Consider the following 25,672-nt stretch of genomic DNA (forward strand, 5'->3'; position numbering starts at 1 on the left):
TTGCACTCCGTGCAACACTGTCATGGAGGAACACAAATGGAAATCGTCACTGGACAGCCACTTTGCTAGCGCGAAGCATTTGAGACTGCTCTCACTACCCCAGCATCGCCATAAAAGACAAATCACATTCACCGAAGCAGCAACATCAAAATCAGTGGCGAGTGCTGAGAGAATCTGCATGAAATAGGCCACGGCCATCACGGTGGAAAGGCTCCGTTCATTTCCACACACCAGTGTCATTTTCCTTGAATTAAACATAGCTAAAAGCTGTTGTGTGGTGGGCTGCGCAGACAACAAATGTAAAAAAAAATCGCCAGTTAAAGTTTTGTTGTACTCCTGAGCAAAACAAGGAAGCCATTGAGAATTGGCGAGAAGTGTCGAGAAGAAAAATGTGGATCTAGCTGTCAAGGAAGTAAGTTGGAGTGTTCATCTTCCGTATATACGATCTTTTTGTGCAACACGCAACCATGCACGTGACATAGGATAACGCCAGGATTGGAGGGGGGCTTTCTGTTTTCCCCCGTCTTGGGCGTGGTTTCTGAATGATGAAGCATGATCTGGCAACACTGGCTGCTGGCTGCTGCAGCAGCCTCCCATGCATCGTTGCCATGGTTTCATCCCAGTGTCTCTGAACAGTTTGTTGTAACAACGTACGAGTCTAGTGTGGTAGTTGGTGGAAAAATATGGGCACATAAATGGACTTACCTGCGTCATATTACGGGGGCCTTGATAGAAGAAACCCAGTTGTTTCGGCTTTTGAACGAGAGATTAGCTCGTTTTTAACACTAATGAAACGAGTCACTTCTCCAAACAACCAGGATAACCGCTCTTATGCCAAAAGGTAAGCTAGCTATCTAGCAGTGAGTTACCGCCGGGGTAGTTTAATAGCGTTATTGCTTTCGGCACTTGGAAGCTTAGCAGCCCAGTTCAAGATAACAAACAATTTAGCTAACGCTAACTACCAAGTTACAACTGTAGCTAAGACACCGTCTGTACACTGTAGTATTGACTTTGTGCCGCTAGGGGGGCGACTTGGACAATGAATACTGACCAAATAATACTGTACTGCCCCAAGGCTGCATCTACATCACTGGTGGGGAGCTATCCCCTTTCGGAACTGTTTTTCGGGCATATGAGTTGATCATCTCACCGAAAAACGGTTCCCGAAAGAGGCTAGTGTGGGAAACACAACATGTTTTCTATTCTATATGTTTGTTATCATCATACTGTACTGAAAGGTCAGGAGGCACACTATCTTAAACCCACAGATAAAGCCATATCTTAGTTAGGCTACCTGGGTTTAGGTTGATTTAAGATTGATTGTTTGTTTGTTTGTTTGATTGATTGATTGATTGATTGATTGACCATTACAAACCAAAAAAGGCAAATAAGGATTGAATCAGGATCCTATAACCACAGACCTTTTTGAAATGCTTACCTTCTAACTCACACTAACTTCAGTGTCCACCAGTGAGCCAGCAGGTTGTTACCAAAACTTGATCTGAGGAAAAAATCTCACTATGCTCAATCTTAAACAAAAAAAGAATTTGTGTCCGTTTACAATTTTTGGGTATAGTTGAGGTATGGACAGAGCTAGACAATCCGCTTCAGTGACGTGTCAATTGATTTGCAATTAATCTTCCTGTTTTTCATTTCTTTTTCATTTTGAAGGGTTAAAGTCCTGGTTGAGATATGGAGCAAGTACAAGCATCGACTACCATCAACGTTATACCAGGAAAACATGCTGAGAATTGCAGATGATCTCTTTGGAATGAAGGTATTCTGCAATATAGGCATAGTTGCTAGGCTTTTTTGTTTCCAAGGTGTATAGTATCAAAATTCATTTCAGCATAATTTTATTATGCTGTTATGTAACTAAAGATTACATCTTACAGTAATCAGAATTGTTTGCTGTGCATAATATTGTTATATGTTAACTATGTTAATAATCAACTCCCTTCAAATAACTCAGCTGATCAATTTCATGGAAAGAGAAATATAATGATGGAAAATATAATGATGGAAAGAGAAATATAATTGTTTTTTGGCACTATACTTTGCTTGTTTTATTCTACATAAACATCCTCCTGTCCCCACTTGTCTTAAAGGGATAGTTTGTATTTTTTTTTATGTGGGGTTGATATGTGGGGTTGACATTAAAAGACGTAATTTACTCCCTGTTTTTAGCTGAAATATAGCCGTGCAGCTGGCAATTCTTCTTCTCATAGCTCGAGCACCTGGCTCCAGTGCAGATTTCAGCTAAAAACAGGGTGTAAATTACATCTTTTCAAGTCAAATTGGCATCTCAGGGCTTGTGGAGACTTGAATTACGCCAGGTGAGCAGTATGGAAGCATTTTTTTTTTAAAAAAATTTAGGGGTCCAAGCACATAGTGCATGGATCCCTATTGTAATTTTGTATGTTTTTGCTTGTGACCCCATTTACACTCAACAGACAGCTATACTTGCCAGATGCGGCCGGTCTCAGTTTCTCTAAACTGGGACCGCACTGGCTGCATTCTACTGCATGTAGTACACTGACCTCATACAACCCCACATCAAAACAATCCAAACTATCCATTTAACCTTGTGAGGCAGCTGGATTCGCGCGAGATCATGAGATCACGATCACATGACAAATCCATCTTGCAACGCTCCAATCTATATTTGAATCTGAAGCATCAGTGGTTCACACCAATCAGCGTCCAGAGGCACCTATACGGACGGCTTTGGTGTGTGACGCCCGCGAGAGCGAGTCCATGATAGACGTGATAGACAGATGGTTCATCCAATCACCTGCCGGGTTTTTTTTGTTGTTTTTTTTTGCATCAGGTTACACTTGCCTACCAAATCTTTTCTCACCACTCACCTCCCTGATCTCCTAGATTAATTAGTGGGAAAATCCTATCTTACCGTAGAGTGCTGGTCCCACTGTGTGTGAGCCCATTTTGTTCATTACTCTGCAAAAGCTGAGTCAACAGTTGGTCTTGGTTCCTTTCCATCTTCCACACACCACACATTCACAGTGGCCATCATCTGTTCTGTCTTTCTTCTGTAGTTGTACCAGCTGGCTTTGTGGCAGGGCTACAGTCTCCACCTGCAGCAGTTCAGCTCAGTCAATATAACTGACATCACAGATGTGGATCACTTCATGGGTTGCTTCTTCCCTGAAGGGTTTGACACAAATCAAGACACACTGAGCATGAAGGTACACTCTGTTGTGTTTATGTGCAGATATACCTATAAAGTATTTTTGCTATTATCAGTTTCACTATATAGATTTCAATAGAATTACAAAGCACAGCACGCCAAAGTTCTATTGTTTTTATGTATCAAATAATGCCAGATATTTTTATGTTGAAAAAATCTGGAGAAAGGTCATGATTCTTTTGCGATCTTTAGAGCAGCTATTCTTAAACACTGAGCCCTGCGGCCCACTGTCTGGTGGGCGTCAGAGCACCATGTAGTGGGCCGCAGATAGGGGTGTCAAAAATAATCGATTATAAGATGCATTGCGATGCGGACGTGCACGATTCTGCATCGATTCACAAATGTCAAAAATCGATTATTTAAAATAAATAAATAATAATAATTAAATAATCAAATAAAATATAATGGAAGTACATGCAGTTGTTTATTTTAATTATGGATCATAATACAATGCAATTCCAAATGCACTTTTATTTTAAAAGTAGCCACACAGTGAGAAAAAAGAAAGTGAGAAAAAATAAATCATGTATTGCGGAAAAAAGTGATGCATCGATTTAAGATGCATCGAGATGCATCGAGATGCATCGATAATCGTACTCGAATCGAATCGTAGCCCTCTGAATCGTAATCGAATCGAATCGTGAGGCCAGTGAAGATTCACAGCCCTAGCCGCAGAGGCTTTTTCTTTTATCTAAATGTCCTCAAAAAAATGTATGGCTTATTACAAAAGCTCTAATATTTCCAATTGGAGATAATACAGGTTCAAAATTATTTATTTATTTATTTATTCAGTTATTTAGTTATTTATTGTACCTTTATTTTACCAGGTACAGGTAGTCACTTGAGATCAGTGATCTCTTTTTCGAGCAAGACCTGGCCGAAATGATGAAGTGTGTGTGTGTGTGTGTGTGTGTGTGTGTGTGTGTGTGTGTGTGTGTGTGTGTGTGTGTGTGTGTGTGTGCGTGCGTGCGTGCGTGCGTGCGTGCGTGCGTGCGTGCGTGCGCGTGCGCGTGTGTGTAGCTCCGTGCACTGCAGGGCTGCTCCCTGTGTGTATTTGAGCAGGAGAAGAGGCACAGCATCCTTGGCCAGGAGGGCCTCTGCAAACTGCTGCTTGTGCTCAACTTCACCAGGATCATGATGCAGGCCTTTCAGCAACATGAGCACCTCTGCTGGCAACTGTATAATGGTATACCAACTAACACAATGTACCTTTATTTTGAAGAAACACAGGAATGGAGAAACAAATCACTTCTCTTTTGGTCCCAGCAAGCCGCTGAAGCAATTTATTTACAAGCACTCATTACATCGCTCGCTCCCAGTCGCTCTCCGGTTGTGAGACAGACTGACTGCCTCAAACACACACATGGGCAAAATGCGGCCCCAGCGCCGGACTCGGCCCCTGGACCATCTCAATCAAGCCCCCAACGTCCTCAAAGAAAAACCCAAAAACTCAATAAAAGGCAGAATTATGTTAATAAATCTTATCTGCTACAGCCATTGGATTTGTATCACTATTATATCGGAAGATTAATGAGAAATTACCAATCGCAACAGGAGGGAGGGTTAAAAATAGCGAGACTCCCGTGAAAATTGCCATGTTGGCAGGTATGATATCCAATGTGGGGCCCTTCGCTTACTTGATCTAAGTCAGTATGGCTCTCTGGAAAAAAAGATTGCCCACCCCTGGGCCCTAAAGCCTGAATGTGGCAATATAGACCCTCGTATCCCATAGTCCAGGGATACTCAACTTGCTTTGCCCGGGCGCCACTTTCGTGAAATAATAGAAGGCCAGGGGCCAGTTAATAAACAATCAATATACATTTTTCTGTAGCGGATTGTAGGTTTTTGGGGTGTCAGCCAGAGTTTAGTCTGACAATGTTGTGCACACCGGATAGTTAGTTAGGTTAGTAAGTACATACATAAGTGCCTGGGTAGCGAGCAGACGGCGGTATTTGACAATTTAGCAGCTAAATCATAGATTATTGAAAGATATTCCATATTCCAGACTGAAATGCTATAACAGAAGTGGAGTATTGGCCAGAATGACATGAACATTTGGACACTTAGGCCATGTTCACATTACAGGCAAATCCGATTTGCTGTGTGTCCGCACTGCCACAAATCTGATTCTCAAGTCGGATCTGTGTGGCCAGACCAAAACAGCCTATCTGCATGGGTTGCTATGGTAACTACGTGGGCGTCAGTAAATACATACGTGGTTTTCCTGCACAGAAGCATTTGATGACGAGTTGCGAGTGACGTTCAAATCAGATTTGGTGGATCTGCGCGTCCGCACTCAAGTCACATCAGTCGAAAGCAGATTGGAAACTACCTCCATATGTGGTTTGGGACAAGTGATACAAATCAGACTTGGAGCGTCCAGACTCATAAAACCAATCTGGATAGTCATTAATAGGTCACTAAAGTTCACAAATCAGATTTGGCCTCCTAGTCTGAACATGGCCTTATTCAGCGGGTATCTTGCATGTTGCGTTCAGGTGCACTGTGTGTGTGCAATTCCATCGCGGGCCACACAGGGGGCGGGCCGCCAGTTGAGTATCACTGGTGTATGGGGTTCCAGATGCAGGGGTCGTATCCAATAGATTAACATAGAACAAAGGCCAGGTGATTTCTTACAGTGCTTTCATGGAAAGTAACAGGATCAGCTTTTTGACAGCGGTGCACAGGCAGGTCCCAGAAATGTTGCCAATTGAATACTCCCTAAGAGCCATACTGTAGTTAGTAACATATCTCTCTCTCTCTCTCTCTCTCTCTCTCTCTCTCTCTCTCTCTCTCTCTCTCTCTCTCTCTCTCTCTCTCTTTCTCTCTCTCTCTCTCTCTTTCTCTCTCCCTCTCTCTCTCTCTCTCTCTTTGTCTCTCTCTCCAGGTTCATTGCAGATCTATAACATCTGCCACTACCTCATGACCCTGAATTGTAGTGCACAGGTACTGACACTCATAGAACAAAACCTATTTGGCATTCTGACAAAAGCCATAAAAGGACTGTAATAAAAAGTGCATGTAATACCTGTTTGTTTCATGTTTGGTATAGGGAATATAGGCTATTCATCCTTCAACCAACATTTTCATGGCAGGATTATTTTCATGGCATTTCTGATGGATTTGAACAATTAAATAGGGAGACTGAATGGCATGTGACATGATTTGAGACCTGGACAGGTATTAAACAAGATCTTGAAAATAATTTATTGTGTAGCTGTTATCTGCATGTCAGATAGCATTTTTAATTGAGGCTGCCATGCCCATGCTTATTTTATTTAATGTTTAGTTTAGTTTATTTAGTTTATTTTATTTTGTATTACATGTAATACTATGTATTTAGTTGTTCAAACACTGTGACTCTGTGAGTATACACAGAAGTCAGTATTCATTCATTTTAATTGGAGCAGTGTCCTTGCTGTACATTGGAGTATTTATAGTTTAGGCTATTTGTCCTCTGGCTTCTTGTGGTCAGATACTTGATGTTCACAAATATTAATGCCACTTTCCTAAGCCACAGCAATAATATTTGACCCCTGAGAGTGATATTGTGTTATTTCCCTTTTACCTGGCTAAAATGAAGTGGTATAACTAGCTTTCAGGTTGATGATGTAAATGAAAGCTCTCTATGTCAATGGTTCTCAAACCTTTTCATGTCAAGGACCCCTAAACAGACACAAATTAGACCAGGGACCACCATTTGATACGTTTTTGTCTCCGGGTCCTCCATCTGATACGACTTTCACTTTTAGATGTTTTATTACAGAAAGTGTATGAAACCCATGATGACCAAATAATCATACATGCTGTCATTGTGTTATGTATGGTTGGAATTATACTGAAAATAGATGATCCCCCTCTTTGCTTGGGACCCCCTGGAACCCCCTCAAGGACCCCAAGGGGTCCCCGGGTCCCACTTTGAGAACCACTGCCTATGTCACGTTGTCTGTTTATGTCGCTGTCCAGGCGCTGGAATACCTGCTGTGGGCTAGCATCAGTTTAGAGCTGTCCATCCCTCTGATGACTGTGAAGTATCTGCCCTGGAAGGTCACGCTCTACTGTGCTGTCTGCCAGTGCTACTATGACAACCAGGCTGCGGTACAGGCAGAGGTGAAGCACTTTAGCTTAGCCATTCAAACACCTACATGTGAAAACACACTCTCACTGCATGTCATGTTCCAAATAAATGTCACTGACAAGTGACTAGAGACAGCCTTTAGGTAACTACAGTCATATAAAAAGTTATCAATTGTTGCCACACATGTTCAGCATTGTGAAAATCCCTTTTTCCTATCTGTGTGCATGTGTGTGTGTGTGTGTGTGTGTGTGTGTGTGTGTGTGTGTCTGTCTGTCTGTGTGTGTGTCTGTGTGTCTGTGTGCGCACGTGTGTGCGTGTGCGCTTGTTTTTTTGTGTGTCTTTCAATGTGTTCAGGTATTTGCCAGGAGAGCGCTGGGAAAAATCAATGAGCTAGCTAAGCTTGAGGCGCAGAGTGGAGTTTCTGCCACCAGAGAGACTCAGAAAGTTTACAAAGAAGCTTCCATCAAGGCAGGGGATTCTTTTCATCAACTATAATACTGTTACTCTGATAAAATATTAGAAAATAATCTTTCATATCTCTGAACGGTTTGTTTCAAAATGAGCAGATAGAAAGTTCAAACTGAGATACAAGGAAGTTTATGCCAAATTTAACGGTTTTCTGCCCTTCCTTGACTGTGTTGTTCTGCTCTTCTACTGTTTCTAAAATGATTTTTATTATTATTATTATTATTTATTGTTATTATTATTATTTCTTTTTAGCTGGCTACCATGGTGTTCAAGCGGGCAGCATATGAGCCCAGGAGGAGACCCAAAAGCCTGTTCAGAAGCAAAACCAAGCACAACCTGAAGGACATACCTAATGTAATGTAATATAATTAGATCAACTATACTATTGTAGATACAGTACTGATACTCATAGTGTGAGGTACCTGTTCAATCTTGTAATAATGATTAGCTAATAGTTAATATTGGGTTGGGCAGCGATGCCTTTGTTTATTGGTTTCATTTGTGTTTACCCTTGCCCGGTAAAGTGTTAGTGACCATGACAATAAATCTCAGATGTTTCTAGTCAAAGTAAGGGTCTTCTGCCTGCCTGTATGTAGGTGCCGTGGCCTCGTACCACAACAGAGCGCGTGTTAACGGAGCTGTTTGACAGCAGTGCGGCACAGTTCCTGGGCATCCTGGAAGCTTTGTGGGACAGCAGCAGACGCCCCCTGCAGGCCGCAATGCCAGATGAGCCAGAGCTACAGGAGGTGGTGCTGGAATTGCTTTCTGCTGGCATCAGTATATTGTCTGGTTAGTAAAACAAATACTACTTCACTGCCCTGCCACACACACACACACCCACCCACACACACACACACACACACACACACACACACACACACACACACACACACACACACACACACACACACACACACCCCACCACACACATTAACATTCACCGAAATGCACTTTACCAGAATCATCCAAGATTGCAGCAATTTGACCGGGTATTGAAGGTAAATAATGTGTTTAAATTTTGAATTGAGTCACTGGATGATCAGTGTTTCCCATAGGATTTTTTATTTTTTGTAGCATTGGGACGTTTTTGGTCTGGTCTCAGACCCATTTTCAGATCCAGTCGAACTTCTAAAATGAATTGCAATGAATTGCAAAAATGGCTTCTCATACTCTGATACATGGATTAATTCTGATGGTGCTATATTATGCACTGATGTCAATAATACTTGACATAACCTTTTGTGGTATTGTCAAGTATTCCTAGCAGTTCACCTCCACTGCTTAATAAACACAAGGAAACTTTGAATGACTTCCCAATGGCCTGCTGGCAAGGCTGACAAGCTGACAGATCAGGCATAGCGAATTTGTGAAAATGAAATTATTTGTAAACACATACAGTTATGGGGCCTCTTTGTGAGTCTCTGTGGGTTTTGTGCCCATGCTTTCCTCTGTGTTCAGGAGTGGGAAGTGCTGGTGAGCGAGTGCCTGTCCGCTTGTCCATGAGTCTCTGCGCACTGACACCAGAGTCCACTCTAATGGAGCTAGCCATCGCAGGTTAGTCGCACCTTCTTACCCTCTCTTTTTGTTGACACTACAAATTGCATGTTCTACAGTGCAGTATAACATAGCAAAGTGTGTGCTTTTCCATGGTGTGGAAGTAGTGTGCGTTAATGTGATTTGTTGTGTATTGCTGTGTGTGTCACTAGGAGAAAACAAAGTATCTTTCATGTCTGCGGTGAGGTTCATCAAGCTGTTGTTTCACTACGAGCAGCCGGATGCCTTTACTGCACTGGCCAGAGCGATGCTGCAGCTGTTGCCTGTCAGTAGCACACACACATTTGTAATGATCATTTTACCAAAGGTCCTATATCTGCTTATACCATTTCTTACTTGTGTCCTAATGGTACCAAAGGTCCTGTCTGCTTATACCATTTCTTACCTGTGTCCTAATGGTACCGATTTGAATTATAAATGTGCTGTTTGTCCTGGTCGCTGCACTAGCGCCTCCTCTGGTCGGTCGGGGTGCGTGGTCGGGGCAGAAGGGAACTGTTGGGAATAGCGTGACCTTCCACGTGCTACTTCCTGCGGGTGAAGCTCCCCACTGTCAGGTGAAAAGAAGCGGCTGGCAACTGCACATGTGTCGGAGGAAACATGGTGCTAGTTTATGGCTCTCCCCAGATTGGCAGAGGGTGGAGCAGCGACCGGGGCAGAATTGGCCAAGTACAATTGGGGAGAAAATGGGGGGGGGGGGGGGGGGGGGGGTCAGAAAAAGGAAGAAAAAGAAAAGAAATGTGCTGTCTCTCTGTATTTCTATATGAATGTGCGTGTGTGGGGGTGCTGTCTCTTTGCATCTTTCTGTGGGTGTTTCTGAGTATCTGTGTCGTTCAGGGTGTGGAGGGCCGGTCCTTCAGGAAGGCAGAGCTGGAGCTTGCTTTGCTTGAGAGCTTCAGCAGTCTCCAGTCCTCCCAGAGAATCCGCCTTAAAGAGGACACCATGATCAATGGTAGGACTAGAAAAAAATGTGCCACACACAGATCTTTTTATTTAACAAACTATTTAATAGATGCTGGATTTTGGGGTCAAGCCATCTCTTCCTGTTGCCCACTTCCTCTCCCGGAAATACTATCTTGATTCTTTCTCTCTATAGCCATAGATTTTACTGGGTGCGACTGGGCGAATTAGCGTGACCCTCCCATGTACTATGTCCTGCGAGTGGTACCCCTCGTTGTCAGGTGAAAAAGAAGCGGTTGGCTGCTACACATGAATCAGGGAATTGGCCAAGTACAATTGGGGAGAAAATGGGAGAAAAATCAGAAAGAAAAAATATATATACGAAAAGAAAAAATTAAGAAAAAAATCACTCAATGAACTCTTAACACGTTCACTGCCAACAACGTGTATACACGTTTTCAGAATCCAGCTGTTGACTGCCAACAACGTGTAAACACGTCGTTGGCATCGATTTTTTTTTTTTGACGGTGGGTTGTGCATCTAACCCTTTTACATATCTTATATAAGTATTGGACGTGTACAACGTGTACAACCCATTCCACCGACCCACTAAGTGGCGACAAGGAAGTAGGAAGGCAAGCAAAAAGCAGTGTGATCCATTTCCATTCTCATGAAAATGGATTGGCGGAGGCGCTTTCATTTTCGCGCTGATTGCTGGCGGTGCGGGATTGCAAACTTGCCTGGTGGATTGCGGATGGAGCACACTTTGAGGCACGCAGCGTAAATATGACCAGAGTCGCAGGGGCTTCATCGGAGCTCTCGGCCAGGGCTCCGGGAGGCGGGCGAGTCCAGCCGGGCTTCCTCGGGGAGCGGCCACGCAGACAGGCACAGCCAGGCACAGCCGCACAGTGGCAGCGGGGCAGTGAGACCGGTGACAAGCTTGTGGTGCAGCAGGCGATTTTGCCTTGCAAAATAGCACCAAATTGGAAACAGCCATAAAAGGCTTTTAGAATGGGATTTTCAACCCATTCTTTTTTGTTTCTTTTTCGCTCTAATTTAGAGTAATTTAATTTCTATTCAGAAATTTATTTGAGAGGTCGAGAGTATGAGAAAGTGCATTTGCACAGGTAGGAAAGTGCTTGTGACACGGCGCTGCAGCCAAGAAGAACGCCCACGGAGGGAGGAGTTGAGCAGAGGGGAGTTTCCTGCTGTTATGGAGGAAATTACTGTTCAAAACTATTGTTTAGGTCTTACTGATGCCAAAAATGAATGGTTAAAGTGACTGTTCTATCGAATTTCACAAAAAGCCGTTTATCTCTGAATCTTTTTTCTGACGCTGAAACCATGCTGTATTCAATTGCTAATGCTTACATAACTACTAACTCTACAAACTAACTCTTTTAGACAGAGAAAGTACACATTCTATTAGTACTTTTGAGATATTGTATGTTCACAAACTCCAAGCAGAAAAGAATCCTCGGCTCTTGTAAAATGAGCCAGAATCCTCAAAAAACGGCTTGGCAGAAGCTACTTACAGCAAAAAAAAACGGCTGGCAGTCAATGTGTTAAGTGTGCCTTGTTGCACATCAAGTATCCAAAAGACAGCCTGTCTTTAGGGCATAGGTTAATATCTTGAAATTATTTAAATTGAAGGATAATTTGGATTACTAACCCTAACCCTGGTCTGTGGGTCACACTGTTGTCTTGTTTCCATTAGAGAGACACAAGTCTGGAGCCTTCATGAGTGATGAGTTCATTGGCCTGGTGGACACCCTTCACAAGTCTGTCTGTGGCTCTGCTCCGGTCAGTCAGTCTGTGTGTGCGTGTGTGTGTGTGTGTGTGGGGGGGGGGGGGGGGCGGTATTTTTCATATACTGTTGTGAGGACATAAATTGCCATTTCATTGTAAGAATGATAAAAAAGAAGGCTTCCTGGTTCAGTAGGTTATGCAGGAGAAAAGTGGTTATTTTTATTTTTCATTTTAGGGCTTGGGGTTCCAATTTAAACTAGAATAATCAAAATGTCCTAACGGAAATGTAATTGTGCTTGCTGTCCTCGCCACACCCCGCCTCCTTGCAACGCCCCTGCCCATGCAGCCCCAATCAGCAATGTGTAGCTAGGACATCTCTAGGCGGTTAAAGTATAGTAACTAGATGCTGGGGTGTTTCCAGCTGGTCGCTGGGGCGTTTGTAGATGGTTGCTAGGGTGGACTAAGTAGTTATGGGCGGGCCTATGTGAGTAGAACCGGGAGGAGCCAAGGAATCCAGGGGCGAAAGAATTTTCATTGTAGACGCTACAGTTAAAAAGTTATGGACCAGGGGGCATGGTGGCTCAGTTGTAGAGCTGTCGCCTCACAGCTAGAAGGTCTCACCTGGGACGCTGTGAGCGCTGAAGGAATGCGTGCCCGTCCGCATTAGGGATGGGCATCGAATTTCGAATTTTCGAATAATCGTTGTTATTATCAAGGTCGACTTTTATTATTGAAATTCGAAATTCGAAAAAAAAAAAAAAAAAAAAAAATTTTTTAGTGAAATGTTGCATTGTCTCCCCTGATTCTAAGTATAGTCAAATCGCTTGGTTTGAGCAAGTAAAACAATTTTTATAAGCATTTTAAGCAAGGTTTATGGAAAAATGAATGGCGGATGAAATCCCATGAAGAGGGAGAGGGGGTGACTTTGGCACCCCTTTGGCACTCAGACCTGAGCCTACTAAATATTTAATGAACCACTCATGATTGTCAAAACTGTTTTTTATTTTCGAAAATGTCAATGTCATGTAACATGTTCTTTACTTCAGTGGTGCAATGCTTGTTTGAGCTAAAAATCCACAGCAGAAGCTTTTTATATTAATTAATAAAGCCGTAGACTTAGAATCAGGGGAGACAATGCAACATTTCACTCACAATTTTTTTTTTTTTTTTTTTTTTTTTTTACATTTTCGAATTTCGAATTAAATTCGAATTTGGCCAGCGAATTTCGAATAGTGTTTTTGCTAGAAATGCCCATCCCTAGTCCGCATGTCCTCGAGTGCCCACCGCCCGGGTGGGGTCGTCAAAAGGGGCTTTCTGTGTGGAGTTTGCATGTTCTCCCCATGCCCCCTGGGGGTTTTGTTCATATAGGAACCCCTCACCAAAACATGCAATATCCTGGTTGCTAATGTGGTTCCTCCTCTGGTCGTTAAGGGCGCCTGTTCGGAGGGAGGGGAACTGGTTGGAATAGCGTGAACCTCCCACGTGCTATGTCCTACCGGTGAAGCTTCCCCTGTCAGGTGAAAAGATGTGGCTGGCTAACTGCCCATGTCTCGGAGGAAGCATGGAGCCAGTTTCGGCTCTCCCCAGATCGGCAGAGGGTGGAGTAGCAACCAGGATAAATAAATTAAATTAGCACTAATGGGGGATACAAAATTGGATAAAAAAATCGGGGGGGGGGGGGAAAGTTATGGACCAAAACGTAAAAAGGGCTGTTATAGTGCCATCATTAGGTCAATAGGTGTACTTTTTTAGGCCATCGTAGAAGAGTACTCTATGAACCTATGGACCCAATTTGGGAACAGTCACTCTTATGGTTTGTGAGCTACAGGTTCTTAATTTTGCTATAGCGCCCCCTATAGGCGAAATGAGTTTATGGCAGAGTATAGAGTTTAGGGGTCAGGTTAAATTTAAGGAGGGACTTTTTGTTGGTATCTTTTCTTATATGTATGTATGTACGTACGTACATACGTATATGTATGTATGTATGTAGGCTATGTATGTATGTATGTATGTATGTATGTATGTATGTATGTATGTATATATGTATGCATGCATGCATGCATGCATGCAACTGACCATATGCCTATATTTCTGTGTGTGTGTGTGCGTGTGCGCGTGTCGTGTGTGTGCGTGCGTGCGTGCGTGCGTGTGTGTAGGAGGTGCAGCCAGATAGTGACCTGGTTCTGGATGTGGTGTTGTTTGTATGGTGTAAGATAAAGGCAGTGTTTCAGAAGGCTCAGCTCCGAAATCGGGACTCAAAACACCTGGGGAAACTAGAACATTACCACAAGGTATGGATTTAAGAAGATATGATTATTCTGTTGGCTATTGAATGATTACGTTTTTTCATAATTGTGATGGGCAAGCCAACTCATTTGTGATTAATACAGCAGAATAATAATAATAATATCGCAATTCTTTTTTGGCCTCACAATATGTATTGTCATATTCTTCCTTTTACAATATATAGAATTTTGATATATCGTCCCATCGATTGACTGTAAATATATGGACATAATGAGTGTGACATCACCCATTGGGTTTTGATACCAGAAAATGAGGCTTGAATCTCCCGCTTCCTGGTAATATTTGATTGGATCATATGAATTTTGCTACACGGAAGTATGGGGAGAGGGGGCAGCTGTCGGGGGAGTGTCCGAATTTGTCTCACAGGCTTGTGAGACTGCCATCTTGTTGTTCGCTTCTGGTTGCTAGCTTGCTAGCTTGCTAGCTGGCTGGTTGCAATGGTGAAATGGTTCAGAAAAACAAAATATATAATACGTTTTAGCCCGAACGTATGGTCGAGTAGCAGTCCAGCCAGCCGACCACCGTCTTGTCCGGGGCCTGGCCAAGAGACCATGGTGTGGTTTGAGCCTGCTAGCTGCTGCTAAGCCTCCACAAGGTAAACTGCTATTATACTTATATATTATATCTATGGGTAAACTCTAAACTTTATAACTGACGTGGATTTGATCGCACACTTGGTTCTCTGCTATATTGGACTGTTTGAGTGATGCTCATGTTTGTAATCTAACGCTAGCTCGATTAGCATCGTGTACTAACGTAAACATGCGAGCAAGGTGACACCGTTGCTGTGACTGTAACTGAAATTTGGTGGCGTTACAGTGATTAATATAACACGGTGTCTTTGTTTCTTCTAGGGATGACTGCCGGAGTACCATGGAGCAGGAGCAGCAAAACACAACAGAGGGACCCCCAGATCAAAGGATTTTTTAAAATGAATGCTACATTTTAAAAGTTGTAACAGTAATACCCATGTACAGTGTATGGCTCATTATTTAATTCTCTGCTCTCCTGAGATTATAATGGTAACGTTAACATATTAATGTGAGAATATTGCTGATCATCAGTTTAACTATGTTCAACCTAGGATATTGTAATACACAAGCCAAATGCTGACCATAGACTGTATATAATACTGACATTTGAGACTTTGAGAGATTTGCTGTATCTATTTTGATGTATCTGCCAGTGTGCCTTTGTCAATAAACATTGCCAACAAAGATAACATTGTTGTGTAGGCTATGTACTAAGGCAAATCATGTTGTCAGTCGTCTGGTCAGAGCAGGCAGGTTGGATAATAAGATAAGATAAGATGTGATATAAAGATCGTTGATGTGATGTGAATCAGCTTGGACCAGATGACGAGAGGAAGAAGAACGTGAAGATGGAGAACCAACCGACTGCTTCAAATCAACAAATGCTTTATATTTATTGAAATATGGGTGGGCCGCATGCGGAGCGCCCCCTGTGTGGCCCGAGCTGGATTTTTTTTTTTTTTCAGTGCACCTGAACGCAGCAAGCAAGATACCCACTGAATAAGTGTCCAAATGTTCATGTCATTCTGGCCAATACTCCACTTCTGTTATAACATTTCAGTCTTTTCTAGATACGGAAAAACAATGAAATCTCAGTGGAAAGTTAAGTTAAGTTAAGTTAAGTTAAGTTATCCTTTATTTATCCCCGTGGGGAAATTCATCCTCTGCATTTGACCCATCCTCTACTAGGAACCTTCCTAGAACTAGGAGCAGTGGGCAGCCACTGTGCAGCGCCCGGGGACCAACTCCAGTTCTTTTGCCAGTACCTTGGTCAGGGGCACTGACAGGAGTATTAACCCTAACATACATGTCTTTCTTGATGGTGGGAGGAAACCGGAGCACCCGGAGAAAACCCACACGGACACGGGGAGAACATGCAAACTCCACACAGAAAGGACCTGGGACGGACCGGGGTTCGAACCCGGGACCTTCTTGCTGTGAGGCAACAGTGTTAACCACTGAGCCACCGTGCCGTATCCAACATGGCCGCCGAAATGGCGGCCATGTTGGATTTGAGGTCAAATCTGACTTCCCTCCACATCTGAAAATAAACGTTATGGTATTCACTCACTATCTGATTTGTGAAACTTTTATCCCATTTGTGAAATCTAAAATAATGGGTGATTTCACTGATATTTCATTGTTCTTTTTGCATCTAGACCGCATAAAACCAGGTCCCGTTCAAAGACCATTACATTTACACATTTCAAATCTGGGCTAGATCACCAAGGGGATCCTAGACTCTCACCAAGAAACACTTTGAGATTTGTGAAACTTTTATCCTATCTGTGAAAATGGAAAAATTTAAGATTTAATTGTTTTTCCCCATTTAGACCATATAAAACCAGGTCCAGTTGAAAGACCCTTACACTTACACATTTCAAATCAGGGCTAGATTACCAAGGGGACCCTAGACTGTCACCAATAAACACTTTTGAGATTTGTGAACATTTTATCCTATCTCTGAAAATGAAAAAGAAGAAGATTTCATTGTTTTTGCCCCATCTAGACCGCATACAACCAGGTCTAGTTCAAATACCATTACACTTATACCTTTCAAATCTGTTCTAGATTACCAAGGGGACCCTAGACTCTCACCAAGAAATACTTTCAGATTTGTGAAACTTTTATCATGGTATGAGCACACTTGAACATTAGACTAGGGAGGAATGGTGGCCATCTTGGATTTGAGGCCAAATCTGACTTCCCTCCCCATCTGTCAATACACCTTATGGTATTCACTCACTATGTGAGACATTTCATGCTTTTTTGAAGAAGTGCACAATTGTTATAAGCACATTGTACATTAGACCCGGGGAAATGTCGGCCATCTTGGAATTTTGGTCAAATCTGACTTGCCTCCCAATCTGAAAATAAACCTTATGGTATTCCCTAACTATGTGTGAAATTTCACGTTTCTTTCAAAAAGTGTACAATTCCTTTATTTTTGGGAGCGAGCTTATGCGCTGCCCTACTATTGGTGGATTATCTACAGTATATATGCCTAATTTACCAGAAGACATATTTGTGTAAGATCTTAGGCTATGTTGAGTTCTATCGATCCGATAAAGTATGTTTTCCAATAATCATGACACATTAAATTGCTGAGCTTGGCGGATGCCTCAAGACAACTGTGTATCAGCTTTAAATGTCCAATACCATACAGAAGAGCAAATTGAACAAACGACCAACAGCATTCAAGTCTGCAAAAACTTGTGATGTTATGTCACGTTACATAAGTTGTAATGACGCTTACTGTATAACATGGGCAGACCATTTATGTAACGTTACGTTACATACCATTAGATAACGTTAAATGGTCCGCCATGTTATGAGCGTCACTTTACATGTATGGTATCTATACAGTTATAGGTGTGTCCACTAACATTAATAAAATATCATAAAGTAACGTTATTTTCTGATAGTTTGCTAAACTACTACTTGCTATCTGCTAGCATTGGTTGCTAGGTTGCTAACTTTGCTAATTTAATTGCAATTCTTTTCTGCAACAGTTGCATGCGGCAGACACATTGCTGCCTCTACCTGTCGGAAGTATTACTGTTCTTATTTATCCGATGTACAGTATATCGTCTATTTTCCGCGAAATGGGGCTATAATTTAGAAAACGGAGGGCGTGAGAGCAATAGGCTGAGAGAGAAGTTGACTCGTTTCCCCATTGAGTTGTATGCACTGTACCTGGGGATTGCTATACACACTGCGCCCCCCACTGGCCATTTGAAAGAATGCAATTTCCGCATAGGCTTCAAACAGTGGGAGGCTGAATTGGGCACTGGTCCCATCCCAAATGTTTAGTATAGGCTTGTTTACTTGTTTGTGTTTATGTGTTTGTGAAGTTATTTGCATACATGTTTGCAGTGGGTGTGGTGCCTGTCTGCCCTGTGTGAGGTGGCTTTTGTCTGTGACCTGGTGACTGTTGACTGCATAGTGATGCCAGAGATGACACTCAGACTGGCCATGCTGCTGGAGAGTGCTGCTGATAAACATACACACTCCCCTGGTGAGAAATGAGTTTATCCTGTACTTGAACTTATGTTGTGTCATAGATAGAGTATCATTTTGGTATGTAGTATCTGGAAATCCCCCTCCCACACACACACACACACACACACACACACACACACACACACACACACACACACACACACACACACACACACACACACACACACACACACACACACACACACACACACACACACACACACACACACACACACACACACACACACTGTGATGCATAACTGTGGCCATGATAATGTGGTTATTTCTGTTTCTTCTGTGCAGCAGCCAGTGAGGCAGATGGTGTGAAGTCCTGCAGGCCTTTCTCTCTTCTTGAGGTAAAAGATAGACTGACAGCCATGTATTTGTGTTATGTGCTGGTACACTATAGAAGACAAATGAATTGAGTTTTGCTGCATTTTCTTGTGCTACAAAATTATTTCTAATTAATTAATTCTAATTCTGCATAAGAAAACACAACATCAAAGTAAGGGATAAAAACAGTATAGTTCTGTTTCACCTTTTTTTACAGTATGTATGACATTCAACAATGTGTGTGTGTGTGTGTGTGTGTGTGTGTGTGTGTGTGTGTGTGTGTGTGTGTGTGTGTGTGTGTGTGCGTGCGTGCGTGCGTGCGTGCGTGCGTGCGCGTGCGTGTGTGTGTGTGTTTGTGTCTGTGTAGGGTTCGAGTGTAGAGCTTTTTCAGAAGGTGTGTGAGGTGGTGGCCAGGGGTCTAGAGGCTCTGACGAGGGGATGGGCTGCACTGCTGCCCCGGGACGGCTCGGTCATCACAGACTCCGCCTTCCTGCAGGTAGGCAGCCGACCCAACCAACCAGACATTTACCAAAGCAGTTCCAGCACGCCAAATGAAGTGGATTCCAAAATATTATTTAAGAGCAGGATCAACCCTGAAGGCCAAAAATGAGTGCTCAATGACATTGCAGATTTCCAGATATTTGATAAACATTTAATACAATGCTTTATTGATTCTTATAGGCCCTATAGTATAGGGAACGGCATTGTCAGCTGTAGAACACATCCCCCTGGAGATAATAGGGATTGAGATAAGTATTACTGCAGGATATATCCTAACAGATCATCTTATCAGAGGTCCTGCCCCCTCAAAACAGGGGAGAGACAGAGTGGATAGAGAGGGACTACAGATGCAAATGAGCTTTTAGCTATTTCTACTGCAATATATGTATTGTGCCTTGGCCCAGGAGGTAGAGCAGGTTGTCCACTAATTGCTTTGGATAAAAGAGGTTGGTGCTTCGATCCCCGGCTCCTCCAGTCCGCATATTGAAGTGTCCTTGGGCAAGATACTGAATGCCAAATTGCTCCCGATGGCTGTGCCAGCACCCTGTGTGGCAGCTTGCATTGGTGTGTGAATGTGTGTGTGTGTGTCTATGTACTGTAGGCACATTGTAAGTCATTTTGGATAAAAGCACTGTATAAATGCAGTCCATCTACCATTTACCATGATATGTGATGTATGTCTTGTATGTCCTATGTGAATGAGACAATGTAATTTACATGAATTAATGATTAGTGATTGATTGATTAGTTAATTGGTGCATTATTAAAATGTTTTTCCAAAATAAAATAAAATTGTGCTCCTATTTCTTTCTTTTTTATTACTTGTGCTCCATGGGAAAAAATGTCACTTTGCAACTGCTGACCCTCTGGAAACCTCTCTTCCTCTTGTATTGATAGAAATTTAAGCCACTCCCATTGCCAGACCACTCCCCATCACTTGCAGCATCATCTGAAGAGGGGGATGTAGAAAATAGAAAAGGGGTGAGTGAGAAGGATGAAGAAGAGCTGGAAACCAAGGCAGAATCGCAGGATAAAAGTCCCACCCGGTCCACACATCTGTCCCTGCTGGCCACAGACCTTCACTTGGAGCTGGTCACCATCCACCACAGGGCCTCGCTGAAGTTACTGCAGCTTAACCCAGGTCAGATACCCTGCTTCACTGAAACTAGATGTCTTTAAAATCCTTTCATTGATTTTTGCAACGTTGCTGTAGCCTGCATGGAGTTCAATATAGAAATGAGCACACTCCCACGGCAGACCATCCAAAATTCCAAAATGCATGATTGCATCCATGCTTGTAATTGTCAGAGCTGCCGCCTACGGACAGTAAAGGACTGCTGAGAACTACTGCTGCTGACAAGGATGGTACAACAATTAGGATAGACAAAACAAGGAAAGGTACTATGCCACTCTGTCTGCTAGTCTACAAAGTAATTGCTTTAAGTTATATTGGTTTGAAGAAACCTGAACTAGGTTGAGAGTCTGGACACTAAATACTACAGCTGCTCTGTTAACTACATCGAGCACCGCTTGGACTGTAATTACCATTTAATTTAATACCTGTTTAACCTGTGTAAATTCATATTTAATGCTTTATCTCTAAATATTGATATGACCATACTGCACACTGACACTGCATACTGACACTAAGACAAATTCCTCATATGTAATGCTTGCATATTGTGGCAATAAAAGTGATTCTAATTCTGATTTTGATTACTAATGATAGTCTGGTCTGAAATTGATGCCAAATCATTAAGTAAATAAATGTAACTAAATAACCAGCCAAATGCTAACAGTGAGTGTGTCAATTTAGGTTATGTTTCACTCTACCAGTGTCTTCCTAAATACAAATAATGGCTCTGATTGGTCATCGGGATGGTTTGTCCTGAGAGCCAATTGCTTGTGTCCAGTTTTAACACACTGTTGGATCAGAGTCTGAACTGTTGGATCAGTTTTAACAGAGTCTGAACTGTTGGATCAGAGTCTGAACTGTTGGATCAGTTTTAACAGAGTCTGAACTGTTGGATCAGTTTTAACAGAGTCTGAACTGTTGGATCAGTTTTAACAGAGTCAGAACTGTTGGATCAGTTTTAACAGAGTCTGAATTGTTGGATCAGTCTTAACAGAGTCTGAACTGTTGGATCAGTTTTAACAGAGTCTGAATTGTTGGATCAGTCTTAACAGAGTCTGAACTGTTGGATCAGTTTTAACAGAGTCTGAACTGTTGGATCAGTTTTAACAGAGTCTGAACTGTTGGATCAGTCTTAACAGAGTCTGAACTGTTGGATCAGTTTTAACAGAGTCGGAACTGTTGGATCAGTTTTAACAGAGTCTGAATTGTTGGATCAGTCTTAACAGAGTCTGAACTGTTGGATCTGTTTTAACAGAGTCTGAACTGTTGGATCAGTCTTAACAGAGTCTGAATTGTTGGATCAGTTTTAACAGTCTGAACTGTTGGATCAGTTTTAACAGAGTCTGAACTGTTGGATCAGTCTTAACAGAGTCTGAACTGTTGGATCAGTTTTAACAGAGTCTGAACTGTTGGATCAGTTTTAACAGTCTGAACTGTTGGATTAGTTTTAACAGAGTCTGAACTGTTGGATCTGTTTTAACAGAGTCTGAACTGTTGGATCAGTTTTAACAGTCTGAACTGTTGGATTAGTTTTAACAGAGTCTGAACTGTTGGATCAGTTTTAACAGTCTGAACTGTTGGATTAGTTTTAACAGAGTCTGAACTGTTGGATCAGTTTTAACTTAGTCTGAACTGTTGGATCAGTCTTCTTAACAGAGTCTGAACTGTTGGATCAGTCTTAACAGAGTCTGAACTGTTGGATCAGTTTTAACAGAGTCCGAACTGTTGGATCAGTTTTAACAGAGTCTGAACTGTTGGATCGCATCAAGAAGAACAAGGTGTCCAAAGCTGTCTTCCTGATCCAGAAAGCCTTGCTGGAACACAACAACATGGAGCCAAATAACAGCAAAATCAAGAGTCTACTAGAGGTGCGCGCACGCCGCGCACACACACGCACATTTTGCCATGATGACACACACAGACTCACAAGGTGAAAACAATACCACCCCTGCTGTCACAGCTAGTAATAATCCCCTGGTTTGTCTTGCCAGGAGGCTTTCGTCCTGATAGAGAGAGCTGGAGTGGAGGAGAGGAGGCTGTACAACTTTGTGACTTCTCCAAATGAATCTCCTTCAGCTGAAAACAAACACAGAGGGAAGAAGGAGGAAAACAAAAAACCTCCACCTCCCCCCGTCCTTCTCTCTCACACTGACCACTCCTTAACCTTTTCCCCCGCACCTTACCACATGGAAGAACAGGTGAGATTAGCATTTAGCTTTGGTACTAGTTACTAATCTAACTAACAGTAAACAATCAAACATAGTAATAATAGTTCTCTTCTTCTTCCTCTTGTTTCTTCCCAGGTTTGCTGGTACCAGATCTGCGGCAGGGCAGCCAAGGGCATCAACCTGAAGGTCCGCCTTGGAGACTGTAGCCTGTCGGGAACTGGAGATTTGGTACTGTAGGGTTAGGCCGTGTGTCCATCTAGTGTCTTTTTCCGACTGTTAAACGCTGGAAGTACGCTGGGAAGCAGTCTGAAACTAACGTTAGTTCAGTGCGGTAGTAGCTTGATAGCTGACAGCTAACATTAGCAAACAACACACATACAGTGATTTAGCTCAACACTCACCAGAAATATTAAGTGTCTAGCCAATCTGCTCCCACAATTGAGGCTTTCTGTCTCTGTTGCGATAGTTTCTCCATGATAGTTGCCAGAAAAGGAGCAGCCGACACCAGCGTCTTTCTGAAAAGTTAAAATATTTTCAGCTGGAAGCGCTGCGAGTCGGGCGCACAAAAACGCCGGAGCGCTCTGAAAATAGACGGTGGGCGCAGCGCACTTTCTCTAGACGTCCGTGTGCGCCCGCATACGCTCTCCCCCCATTGGAAACAACTGAAAAAAGACACTGGACCTGAGGAAAAGACGCTAGGTCGACACAGGCCCTTAGTCTCTTTCACAAGAGACTTCCAGGGCCAGAAGAGAACATTCCTATCATGTTGTGTAACCTGGCTGTGTCCATGGGTTTAGCTCTGAGTTTGTGTGTGTTTCCAGGTGCCAGCAGTACCTGGTCAGTGTGAGCTGAGGGTGGAGGGGCTGGAGTCCAACCAGAAGTATGTGTTTGCTGTGGCAGCCTACAACAGCCAGGGCAAACTAGTGGGCAACACCATAGGAGAGACAACATGCCCAGTCCTGGCATCCATGCCAATGTCGCTGCTCACCACCTGGGCTCACTTGGCACAGGTACGCACTAGTCCAAACATCTTGTAATGCTGCACATCCGTTTCACTACTGTATCAGCACAGCTGCTGACATCTATCAGAAATACTATCATTCAGATAAGGGACAGGGTGCCTAGCAGAGCCTATGGATGCCTAGCAGAGCCTGTGTGATATACTGTCACTCCACCACATAGAGACACTGCAAAACGCGTCATCATTCAGAAGCCATGCCCAAGACGGGGGAAAATACAAGGAAGCACTGCCTGACGACTGCAGCTGGCAAAACAAACCGCGGCTAACCGGGGCGAACGGAGGAACTCTCATCAGATATAAATAGTTTTGCGGGGTTTTACAGGGATTCGGACAGTTTTCTTTTTAGATAATGTCAAAAGATTATTTCAGTACACGTCCTCCAACGGAGAGGGAAAGGTACATCGAGAAAATGAACTCAGTTGGCCTGGAGCAGTGTCCCTTTTCATTGCCCAAACAACGCTGGATAAACGATCCCACACAGTGGCCCGAAGTGAAATACTATGACATGAGCTTTTAGGCATGATTAAATTAATGAAAATAACGCTGGTGTAACATCAGACAGATGGCATCAGACGCGCTGGCGTTCTCCTACAGTATGTCACGTCACGTAGTTGCACACAAAGATCATATATATGGACGATGAACACTCCAACTTACTTCCTTGACAGCTAAATCCACATTTTCTTCTTGCGAATGCTCAATGGCTTCCTTGTTTTGCTCGGGAGTACAAAAAAACTTTAATTGGCGATTTTTTTACATTTGTTGTGTGCGCAGCCCACCAGACAACAGCCTTTAGCTATGTTTAATTCAAGGAAAATGACGCTGGTGAATGGGACTGAACGGAGCGATTTCCCCCGTGATGGGCGTGGCCTATTTCATGCAGTGTCTCTATGTGCACTGGTTGTCTTATTTGCATATAGGGGAAGGTGGGGGGTCTACTTTGGGCTTTACTGTATGAGGGTCATACTGGCTGGAACACCTGTTGCTCACTACCGATACCTGCCCAACCTTACGTGCTGTTTGGAATCCTCCCCTAGGTGGCATTTCAAACAGAGCAGCATGCTGTAGCTAAGAGAGCCTGCAGGGAGTTGTGGAGCCACTACACCTACCCCACCCCCGGGGCCCACAGCACAGGGGAGAGCCTTGCTCTCACAGGGTGAGGAGGGACACACATGCCAACACACACAGTTTAGTAAAGAAGTGTGAATTCTCTTCTTTTTCTTTACCAGTCTTTGTCTCATCATCACTATCTCCCCCTCATCTTATTTCACCCTCACCCCATTTCCTATCCCGCAGGCTGTGTGTCCAGACCCTGCAGCGCTCGTCTCCTCTCCTCCGTCAGTTGGTCCTTACCTCCATCTTCATCGAGACAGAGATCAACATTCAGCAGGGAGCGCTCTACTGCGACTCAGTCAGTGACAATGGGCCGCTTATCTGGGGACAGGTAACTCTGGGCTTTGGATAGAGAAGTGTGTGTGTGTGTGTGTGTGTGTGTGTGTGTGTGCAGAACTTACTGATATGCTCAGACCTTGCTGCTACATACGCTATATACTAGTAGGCTATAGGCGCCGTATAGACATTGCTTGCAGCAAAGGCTAGTGGGTGATATTTCCTTTATTTAGATAAATAAATCATGTGTGTACACGGTGTGCGTTTGCAGGAGGCCAGGTTAGCAGAATGTGAGCGGATGCTGGTGGCCATGGATCTGGCTATGTGGTTGAATGGCAGTGGTGCTGCCCTGCAGGCTGCAGTAAGCTGTTATGGCCTCTTGGCCCCGCTAATGTTCCATCAGATCACTTGTGACCCTGTGGTGCAGGTATGCCAAAACCTCCTTCATGCCACTTATAACGTGTTGCCCTACAAACGCAAACATATAATACAAGCAATACATACAGTGTGTGTGTGTGTGTGTGTGTGTGTGTGTGTGTGTGTGTGTGTGTGTGTGTGTGTGTGTGTGTGTGTGTGTGTGTGTGTGTGTGTGTGTTCTGTTGTCCAGGTGCTAACAAAATGCTTTCTAACTTTGGAGGAGAATTCAGCTGTTCTCAAACAAAAGCGGACTGGAGACACGTCAGACTTACTCATGCACATGATAGCCTGCATCACCTACTACCTGTCTAAGGTATGTTCATGTGTATATATACTGTACACTGTTGTACACTGTACAGTATATATGCACTAGAGGTCTGCATCACCTACTACCTGTCTAAGGTATGTTCATG

At 43.2% G+C, this 25,672-nt stretch overlaps 1 protein-coding gene across 1 annotated transcript in view; it reads left to right on the forward strand.

Annotated features, from left to right (window-relative positions):
* Nucleotides 1-695: 695 nt before the first annotated feature.
* Nucleotides 696-25,672, forward strand: part of LOC310770771 (cilia- and flagella-associated protein 54-like) — a gene marked incomplete at its 5' end in the record, with an annotated part of 57,047 nt that continues 32,070 nt past the window's right edge. The window contains 26 exons of the mRNA XM_083631849.1: nt 696-841; nt 1,672-1,777; nt 3,057-3,206; nt 4,229-4,394; nt 6,096-6,154; nt 7,175-7,318; nt 7,641-7,754; nt 8,007-8,108; nt 8,351-8,543; nt 9,213-9,308; nt 9,461-9,573; nt 10,143-10,257; nt 11,923-12,008; nt 14,111-14,245; nt 18,170-18,311; nt 18,599-18,651; nt 18,996-19,124; nt 20,027-20,270; nt 21,999-22,132; nt 22,256-22,462; nt 22,568-22,660; nt 23,254-23,442; nt 24,491-24,609; nt 24,750-24,897; nt 25,114-25,269; nt 25,450-25,572. Coding sequence (XP_083487975.1) covers nt 696-841; nt 1,672-1,777; nt 3,057-3,206; nt 4,229-4,394; nt 6,096-6,154; nt 7,175-7,318; nt 7,641-7,754; nt 8,007-8,108; nt 8,351-8,543; nt 9,213-9,308; nt 9,461-9,573; nt 10,143-10,257; nt 11,923-12,008; nt 14,111-14,245; nt 18,170-18,311; nt 18,599-18,651; nt 18,996-19,124; nt 20,027-20,270; nt 21,999-22,132; nt 22,256-22,462; nt 22,568-22,660; nt 23,254-23,442; nt 24,491-24,609; nt 24,750-24,897; nt 25,114-25,269; nt 25,450-25,572 — 3,462 coding nt within the window. The remainder of the gene's footprint in view (nt 842-1,671; nt 1,778-3,056; nt 3,207-4,228; nt 4,395-6,095; nt 6,155-7,174; nt 7,319-7,640; nt 7,755-8,006; nt 8,109-8,350; nt 8,544-9,212; nt 9,309-9,460; nt 9,574-10,142; nt 10,258-11,922; nt 12,009-14,110; nt 14,246-18,169; nt 18,312-18,598; nt 18,652-18,995; nt 19,125-20,026; nt 20,271-21,998; nt 22,133-22,255; nt 22,463-22,567; nt 22,661-23,253; nt 23,443-24,490; nt 24,610-24,749; nt 24,898-25,113; nt 25,270-25,449; nt 25,573-25,672) is intronic.

Source organism: Poromitra crassiceps (genome assembly GCF_964638095.1).
Source record: "Poromitra crassiceps genome assembly, chromosome: 1".
Classification (NCBI taxonomy): Eukaryota; Metazoa; Chordata; class Actinopteri; order Beryciformes; family Melamphaidae; genus Poromitra; species Poromitra crassiceps.